Here is a 9,509-nt window from a genome sequence, read left to right on the forward strand (position 1 = left end):
TCCTAACTCTGCTGTCCTGTGATGCGTTCATTGGGTGGAAGCTGCTGTTATCTTCTTGACCAGAATATTGCTCTTTCAGTCTTGTCTCCACTTGGAAAAAAGGCCTCTGCCCCCCAGTTTACAGATGTTCATCTATTCACCAGCAAGTGCACAAGCTGCTTTTGGCATGTGGTCCTTCATTCACTTTGGCAGCAGGGGGACATCCTTTCCTGGCCTGGAGACAGGAGTCTGAGTTTGAGCAAAGCCTTGGCAGCTGGAGGAAAGCTACCTGGTATCCGTGCTGGAGTTAAACCTGGCCCCCTCTCCAGCAAGACTTGGCCAGGTTCTCACTCCAATTCTTCTCAGCCTCTTTCTTAGCCAGACCCTAAGCCACCCATGAGCTGGGGATCAAGGTGGCCTTGGTTAATCTCTGCTTTCTGACCCAGAGGAGCACAGCCCCAGCAGCCTGAGTAAAGTCATCCAAGCTGGTGAGGATTAGACCAGAAGGGTGACCTGTCCCAGGAGCCCCCTTTTCTGTCCACCCCCTCCCAAATGGGCTGCTGTGGTGCCCTTGGGGTCCAGGAGGGCTGCCAGGACTCTACTCATCCAGCTCCCAGTCCTGGAAGATGAGAAGCTGCTATAGCTCCCCTGCCGCCTTGGTCCAGCTGTCAGGACCCCTCAGCAGAGGGCAGAGGGCCAAGCCTTCTGGCTTGTATGTGGCTTATTGTCTTAGGGCTGGCGGGGCTGTGAGGAACAAACCCACAGCACACCCAAGGTGCACCTCCATCCAAGAAGGGGGAGGAGGTGAGCTGGCGTCACTGAGTCTTCCCCTGCCCCCTACCCTTCACCACCTGCCCCTCCCTAGCTCCCTATTTGGCCATCCCCTTGGTTGCCCCCTCCCCTTCCTTACATGGTCTGGGAGCCCCCTGGCTGATCCTCTCCCTTGCCCTTGGCTCCATGAATGGCCTCGGCGCTCCTCAGTGGTGCGAAGGCGACCAAATAAGGCAAGGTGGCCGGCCAGGCCCCCCACCCCTGCCCCCGGCCGCTGCAACTGACCCCGTCCGTCATCGCACTATAAAGCGGCGCGCCCCGCGCCGGGCACCCAGCGCCTGCTGCCCGAGCCGAGCCGAGCCCGACCCGCGGACGGTGAGTCAGCGCCCGCCCGCCCGCCCCGCCCGGCGCCGCACCCGGCCGCAGCCCGCCCGGAGCCCGTAGCCCCGAGCCGGCCGCGCCGCCACTTCTTTGAAAAAGAGACCACGCTTCTCCATGTGGTTCTAACTTGTTTGGTACTGGGCGGTCCCAGGAGAGGAGCGCGCAGATCGCGAGCCCTGCGGCCGCCCGCCCCGGGCATTTGGGGTCCCTGCTCTCATGCGCGTTTCCCTCCAGCTGGAGCTGGGGCATGGGGGTGTGGTTGAGGCCCAGGTGGGCTCTCAGTTTGTGGAAAGGCAAAGCCGTGAAGGGCTGAGGAGGACCTCCTTGCACCCCGGGGCAGAGGGTGACTCCTGGCTAGGGAACTTGGGTGAGTCCCTCTCCCCTTCACCACGCACGTCGGCCTCGGTCTCCGCAGCCTCTTCCCACCCTGCTTCTTCTGCGCCGAGGGGAAGGGAGACGGCAGGCGTTCCCTCCCCTGCTCTGTCCCCTCCTCGGGGCGCGAGAAGGCCAGCGCCACCGCGGGCACTGAGCGCAGGCTGCCCTGCTGTCCACCTGCAGACCCCGCCGAAGCTGTGCCAGGATGTGCGACGACGAGGAGACCACCGCTCTGGTGTGCGACAACGGCTCTGGGCTAGTGAAGGCCGGCTTCGCGGGGGATGACGCGCCCCGGGCTGTCTTCCCCTCCATCGTGGGCCGCCCGCGCCACCAGGTAAACTTCCCGCCTGTCCTGGGCCCCACTCCTGCCTGCTACCTCCTCAGTCCAGCCGTCTAGGAAATGTCTCACCTGGCCGTCCTGTTCCATGAACTGCTCAGGTCAAACTAGGAAAGGAAGGATTAGCCTGAAATTCAAGCCCAGACAAGCAATACTCACACCACCAGCAGCATGCCACCAACCACTTACACTCATCCCCCTTCTACTTCTCAGGGACACAGCCCTCCAGGGGTCCGACCCCTGTGTGGAAAAGCAAGCAGCTTCCCTCCTCCACTCCTGCCCCACATTTTTATTACTGTCTTCTCTGACCCTTACACCTTCAGTTTCTAACCTCCCTTGTCAGTCCTGCTCAAGACTTGTAACACTGTAACTCCTCTCAACCAACCAGGACCCAACCCACATTCCTCCTTCTTGTTCACAGCCAGCTCGCTGGGCTTCCGAAGGACTTAAATCTCTCTGCTTCCTGGCTGTTGCATTTTTAGAAGCCAGCCGTGACAGAAGCAGCAAGTGCCATGGTGATAGTGACATACCACCCTGTTTATTAAAAGAAATGTCAATGCTCTCTGACTCCGCCGGACAGGCTGCCAGGGAGGAGAGCTGTGTGCGTCGTGCTGGTGGCCGATGGTCTCCCTTGGACAGTGCTGGGCCATCTGGATTTCTGGGGCAGAGGGATAATGGCATAGCAGCCCATCTTTTTATGTTCACTTGATGAATGTCAAAATCTTTTCTTAGGAGAAATACAATGTGTCATTAATTCAGTCATTCCACAGTGTAGTCATTTATATTCCGGTTGACATGGGGGATGAATTTAATAATTTAATGAAGGCATTATGGTATTTTTAAAATGAGGTGAGGCCATACTTCTTTGGTGAAATAGCTTCATTCCTCTTTCCCCAGTTAGAGATTAAAGAACAGAATTGTACCTGGGGAGTGTCTGGGGGGAGATGGAAGGTACTAGATTGATTTTAAATATTTCTAAACTGGATAAGATTCTATTTCTTTATTATTTCTGGTATCTATAAGATGTTCCTTGACTTGGGCAATTAGATGTACATTTCTAAGGCATTGGTTACATTCCTAAAATAGTGGAAGCTTGATTTCCCCATCTTTTTCTTCTTACAGGGCGTCATGGTGGGTATGGGTCAGAAGGACTCCTACGTAGGAGATGAGGCCCAGAGCAAGCGAGGTATCCTGACTCTGAAGTACCCCATCGAGCATGGCATCATCACCAACTGGGATGACATGGAGAAGATCTGGCACCACACTTTCTACAACGAGCTCCGCGTGGCCCCTGAGGAACACCCCACTCTGCTCACGGAGGCCCCACTGAACCCTAAGGCCAACCGTGAGAAGATGACCCAGATCATGTTTGAGACCTTCAATGTCCCTGCCATGTATGTGGCCATCCAGGCAGTGCTGTCCCTGTACGCTTCTGGCCGTACTACAGGTATGACTGGGCTGTGGGGACAGTCACTGATTCACCACATTCCTAAGTCACATTCCGAAGTCTCATGCTCCCTGGGAAAGGTGTCCCTGAGAAGAGAGGGAGGTAACAATAGCTTCAGATCACAGGCATTTCTAAGAGTTGAAAGCACATGGGAGTTAGAGCCTTACCTTTCCTAAAGTATGTGAGGCCACATATTAAGGTTCCACATGACGTATGAACTTGCAGTGTAGCCGTCGCTAGTATGTGTTCCATACTAACACCGCCCCTGGGCACCTGTCCCTAAGGAGAACCGACATTCCCTACAGCGTCTGAGTCAAAAAAGAACGTGGGAGGCAAGAAGAACACGCCCGGATGCTCCCATAATGTGCTAATGGCTGATGAAAGGGATGGTCATTTGCAAATGTCCTGGGGAAATTTCTCTACTATAATATTTAAAAGGGTGAGCTGTTGCTGGCTTCCGATTGAGCCTCCGTTATGCTCATTTTTATTCTTTGTGTGTAAGGAATCTAATTTGATCTGGATCCATGCCCAGTGCGAGTATCTTTTAGCCAAGATTGGAAGTGGGCTTTGACATCACTAAAGCAGTGGTGTTTTCGGGGATTTACTTGGCTCCTGTCTGTTTCTTCTGACAGGCATCGTCCTGGATTCTGGAGATGGTGTAACTCACAACGTTCCCATCTATGAGGGCTATGCTCTGCCCCATGCCATCATGCGTCTGGATCTGGCTGGCCGGGATCTCACTGACTACCTCATGAAGATCCTCACTGAGCGTGGCTACTCCTTTGTCACCACCGGTGCGTGCACATGTGTGTGTGTGTGTGTGTGTGTGTGTGTGTGTGATTGGCCGCGGTATCGTGTCTGCTTTTTCCCTCCACCAGAGAATCCACCTACGCCCCCAGAGTTGACTTCATTCTTCAGAGCTTGACTCTGCTACCCTTTATTTCTGCAGCTGAACGTGAAATTGTCCGTGACATTAAAGAGAAGCTGTGCTATGTTGCCCTGGATTTTGAGAATGAAATGGCCACAGCTGCCTCTTCCTCCTCTCTGGAGAAGAGCTATGAGCTGCCCGATGGCCAAGTCATCACTATTGGCAACGAGCGCTTTCGCTGCCCCGAGACACTATTCCAGCCCTCCTTCATCGGTGAGTGGTAGTCTGGCGCAGGGACATGGCTCTTCCCTGGATATCTAGGGGCCCCCTGGAGTAAAATCGATTCTCATCAAGAAGGATTAAGGGTCTCTTGTGTTGAAAGAAGTCAGAGCTTAGAGTCCCGCCCCGCTCAGCCTCAGACCCTGATGGCTCATAAAAGGGATGGCCATCCTGTTCTGTTGTAGTGATATGACAAAAGATGACACGCTGACGTTGTGTCAAAATAAAGAACGAGACAGAATAGTAATTGATCTGTATCTGCAGGAAAGGAATGATTCCTCAGAAGTGCTGACTTACTGCAGTTAGTCCATTACCCAGTAGCTGGACTTCCTCTGAAGTCACTCATCATTAAACACAACCATAGTCAGACTCTTGGTAATAACTGGACCCTAGTATTTTACCGACCATCTTGCCTCAGGAATGATTACTAAGAGGAAGCTTGACAGGATCTGATTTTAGCCCATAAATAAAAATTGCATTAATCTAACTCTAATCTGTGCCTCACCCTTTCTAACGTATCTCCGTACATCTGATGCATGTGTTCAAGTGTTCACTCCAAACAGGTGCTGAACGCAGTGGTTTGTGTCTTCATAGTCTGCTGGGGATGAACTGTCAGCAGTGTTAGAGACACCTGTTCCGCACACACCTTGCACTATATCTTAAAGAAGAACATATGTTTCAGAGATAAATGGGCGACAGTGTATGAACACAAAGGAATCCTGTTTTCTTCCCTCCGCCCCTGGGTCCCTGGCCCGAGTGCACTGTGATTTCTTTCTTTTTTTTTTTTTTTTTTTAACTGATTTCTAGGTATGGAATCTGCTGGCATCCATGAAACCACTTATAATAGCATCATGAAGTGTGACATTGATATCCGCAAGGACCTGTATGCCAACAATGTCCTCTCTGGAGGTACCACCATGTACCCTGGTATTGCTGATCGCATGCAAAAGGAAATTACTGCCTTGGCTCCCAGCACCATGAAGATCAAGGTGAAGAGTGCCTGTGGGTGGGAGAGGCAAAGCGGGTCTCAGGACTGCACGCGGAACTCACACTGTGCTTTCCCGTCTCCTCTACACTTTACTTCTTAGCTTTTCTAGCACTTTTCCCAAGAGAAGAGACTTGAAAAACGTTTTCAAGCAGTGGATAATAATAGATCTTGGAAGAAAAAAAATACCCTAAATCTCTGAACACATTTAAAAGTCTCCAACTTTTGGGCTAGCCTCCATCACGCATTTAGCTTGTTGCCGCAGTATACTCTACTTCAGAGAAGTGGGGCAATTCTGTTTTGTAGAGTCTTTGATAATGGACAGAATGAGACAGGAGAAAATGCATAAAACTTGATTCCGCCGTATTAATTTTTGGTAGGAAATATCTCACGTTACAATGAGTTCCGATCTCATGTTTTCTTCTGTGACTCTCTCCAACATGTTGCTTGATTCATTGCCACGAGTGTCAGAGTTCACCCGAAGCTTTTGTTTTCCTTCCGCAGATTATCGCTCCCCCCGAGCGTAAGTACTCTGTCTGGATTGGGGGCTCCATCCTGGCCTCCCTGTCCACCTTCCAGCAGATGTGGATCAGCAAGCAAGAGTACGATGAGGCAGGCCCCTCCATTGTCCATCGCAAATGCTTCTAAGGTGCCTTCTCTCGTAGTCTACATTCAGGATGACAGTACTACGCTTCTTGGAGTCTTCCGAACCACCCTCCCTTATCTCTCATCAATCATTGTACAGTTTGTTTACACATGTGCAATTTATTTGTGCTTCTAATATTTATTGCTTTATATAAATAAACCAGACCAGGACTTGCAATGTACAAAAGCCTCTCCTTTCTTTTTCTGGGAGGCATGGGGTGGGCTTACTTCAGTCTGTGAATTCCTATACTGGTGGCTTTGCCCCCAGGAGCACTGTAACATCAGTACCACAAAGCACGTCAGATGAATTGGTGTGACATTTAGCCGGGAGATACCACACTAAGTATCAGTTTTACACTTTGGGATGGAATCATGAATATATGTCACATCTGAAAAGTAGATTAGCTTTAACTCTGCTTCGGTGAGACACACAAAAGCAGATTTCACAATTCTTTGGGATTAGTTGCTGTGAATGACAGTGAAAGTTGTTGCAGCATATGTTTCAGTTGTTTCATCGCTTTGTAGGAACTTTGTAGAAACGTACATATTAGTAATGAGAAGGTCAAAGATTATTTTAAATAAGTTAGTTTCAATTTTCAATTCTAGACTCCTCACTTGTCCTGAGGGCTATGCGTTTCCATGGTGAAATATGGAAGCCAGCTGACCCTTAGGTCCAGCCATGTCCCATTCCGAATATTCCCAAAATAGATCAAGACCACTGTGCATGTTCGGAATAACTGTGAGGAAACAGGCGCCAGATATTTTTGCTTCATCAGTAACTAACTTGTGCGACAGAGGTCTTTGAGCTGTTCATATCTTTGAAATCTTGGGCTGTGGGGTTGAGTGCAGTGAAGGCTGTGAAGTCTGCCAAGAGGTGAAGGGGAGTGGGAAGCCACAATATTCCCTTTATTCCATGCTGGACTCTCTACAAAGTATGCTGAGGTGGGGTTTGGGGGCTGCTGGGGGCAGCGTCCAAAAGAATCAGTTGTACTCTGTCCCTGAAGGGCTCACATCCTCTACAGTGAGCTCCCAATGTGTGCGATCTGGGAAGCTTCCAGGAGATGGGCATGGGTCTGGGTCTTGAAGAATGGTTAAGAATTACAGAGGTGAGAAGAGCAGGCAGGAAATTTCAGCAGAGGGAAATAGGGCAGAAGCCATCAAACAAGTCACAGGGCAGGCTGGTGGGAGCTGATGACTTAGGAAATCAATTTGCGCTGGTAAATTTCCACCTGATTGTGGAAGCTCTAAAATTTTTCATTTTCAAGTTAATTGTTCATGAACTGTTGGAGCATTTGAATGGATGTAATTAAACTTTTATCTATTGGTGAGGGAATCAAGACAGATGAAGCAAGTGGTTCAATGTCATACAGCTTGTGGGATACCCAAGATAGAAAGCCAGATTTTCTGACATCGAATCTAATGGTGCTTCTCAAACCATCTTTAGTCATAGAACTTCAGTCTTCAGCTATACTCGTAAAGTTATAAACATAAACATAAAGACACAAAGCTTTAGTCATGGTCTTGGGGCATTTTATCACATACCTTTTGGGAGTCTGGGTTCAAAATTTGGAGTATTTGGGGCTCATCAGACATCTTTAGTAAAGTTGCCAATGTTATTATTCAGGATCATAATTGTGCCTTTATATTATTCATCCCAAAAGTATCTCTTGATCCCTGACTCTGGGCCAAGCACAGTGGTAGGAGCAGGGGACACAAAGATAAATCAAAGCACATTTTCTGGGCTTCAGGAGTTCGGAGTTTAGAGGCTGTGCTATTACGTTATAGTAGCCTGATCAAACTAACATAAGATTTTCCTACATGTTGGGCTTGATGCCCCAAGAGTCATAGTCTAGCAACTTACTAGTGTCTGGACCAAAAGGGTATCTTCTCAGGTGATTCTGACAAAAATTCCAGGGAAGCTTCAGTCTGGCCAGTTTGAGGACTGAATCATACCATCCTTACCATGGGAACTGATGGATATTAAGTAAGGGAGGAGTGGTTCTCCAATGAAAGAGAACAAAATAAATGGCATAAACACCATACTTAATGAGTTAGACCAGGAGGGGAAATTTAGTAGTTTGTGGGCAAGGGCTCCAACTTCCAGTCTGAGAGGTTTTTTTTTTGGTTTTTTTTTTGTTTTTTTTTTGATCTAACAGGCCATGAGAAGGTCTTGGGAAGAGCAATGACTTTATTCAAACAAAACTGGGGGGTGAGACTGAGAAGCTTTGGATGATGGTATGTGTGACTGGCTAGATATTTTTCAGACTCCACTGTGGCCCAGGGACCCAGGAACCTAACAGTCGCTCTATGACTAGATTAGCCAGGTGTTTAAGAAGAAATAAGTCAGATTCACTTTGTGATTAACATGGTATAAATGCTATAAATATTTCCTAGTAACTGGAAGGTACTGAAGAAATTTTGAGTCCTTTAGGCCCAAACCAACAAAGATCGATAATCAATTTAAGCTTGTTAACTTTAATAGAGCAAAGAGAGTAATTTTATTTCAGCCCAAAGTCCTGAGTTTATTCAGAAATAACAGAGGAATTGCAATCTGGGACAAGCAAGATACGGTGAACCGTCAGCCAGCCCAAAAGGACAAAAAGAAGGTCAGCTTTTATTGGGTTTTAGGAGGAATTAGAAAGGATTGCTTAGAACAAAAGTTTATTGGAAAAGAACCAGAGTTCGAGATTGTGGTTTCTCACTGTCTGCGAGTGGGAGTTAGTGCGATGCTGCTGGGGCAGGGAGGGATCTTCTTTCCTTCTCTGAAAAGCAGGAGACAAAATCCCTATGTGAAAAATGTCCTTCTGTGCTGGAGTGATTCTTACCTTCCCTCTTCCCCTGGTGACACAGGCGGCAAGGAGTGGTGCATGCCGGAGAGCTCCCCCTTCAGGGCTTCCCTGCTCCATTGTAAATGAGATTTCCTTTATCTTCCCAAGGTCTCTGGGGCTCATTATACAAGGAATTTCTTCTTTGGGCACAGTTTGGCTGTTGCTATGACAACCAAACTCCCATTAGGAAGCTACAGGATAAAAGCTCTTGGAGAGATTGCCAAAGTATACTCTGGGTCCTTGGTGAGCTCAAAAGTCGAAGCAGCTCAGCCTTCAGCTCTGTGTGCAACGAATGGATGAGAGCAAGACTGACCAGGCAGATAAAGAGCTTCAGCTCCAGAACAGTTCCGTCGCTGGGGTTCTGGGCCCTCTCTCCTGCTCGACCAAGGAGAGCTGAGTCAGGTGAGAGCTAAGCAGGGGTGGTGTGTGGGACCCCCAACAGGATTGTTTGCTTATGGCTCTGCATTGTTTTACAGCAGCTCCCAAGGGAATCAGGGTTGGGGAGAGGAGATAGAAAGAAACAGACCCAAGGGAAAGTTGCAGTCAAGCTGAATTACAATATGGCATTAGTAGTAGATGAAAAATGGACTCTGCGGTCAAGTGTAAGCAAGGTC

The 9,509-nt window shown here is 48.8% G+C and overlaps 1 protein-coding gene across 1 annotated transcript; it reads left to right on the forward strand.

The window, feature by feature from the left end:
- Window positions 1–993: 993 nt before the first annotated feature.
- ACTC1 (actin alpha cardiac muscle 1) lies at window positions 994–6,255 on the forward strand. Its single transcript, XM_032856906.1, has 7 exons — window positions 994–1,125; window positions 1,690–1,840; window positions 2,966–3,290; window positions 3,923–4,084; window positions 4,240–4,431; window positions 5,245–5,426; window positions 5,927–6,255. The coding sequence occupies exons 2-7, from the start codon at window positions 1,712–1,714 to the stop codon at window positions 6,068–6,070; spliced, it is 1,134 nt and encodes a 377-aa protein (XP_032712797.1). The 5' UTR covers window positions 994–1,125; window positions 1,690–1,711; the 3' UTR covers window positions 6,071–6,255.
- Window positions 6,256–9,509: the final 3,254 nt, after the last annotated feature.

This window comes from Lontra canadensis, unplaced genomic scaffold (assembly GCF_010015895.1).
Source record: "Lontra canadensis isolate GAN:19392208 unplaced genomic scaffold, GSC_riverotter_1.0 scaffold12, whole genome shotgun sequence".
Lineage (NCBI taxonomy): Eukaryota > Metazoa > Chordata > Mammalia > Carnivora > Mustelidae > Lontra > Lontra canadensis.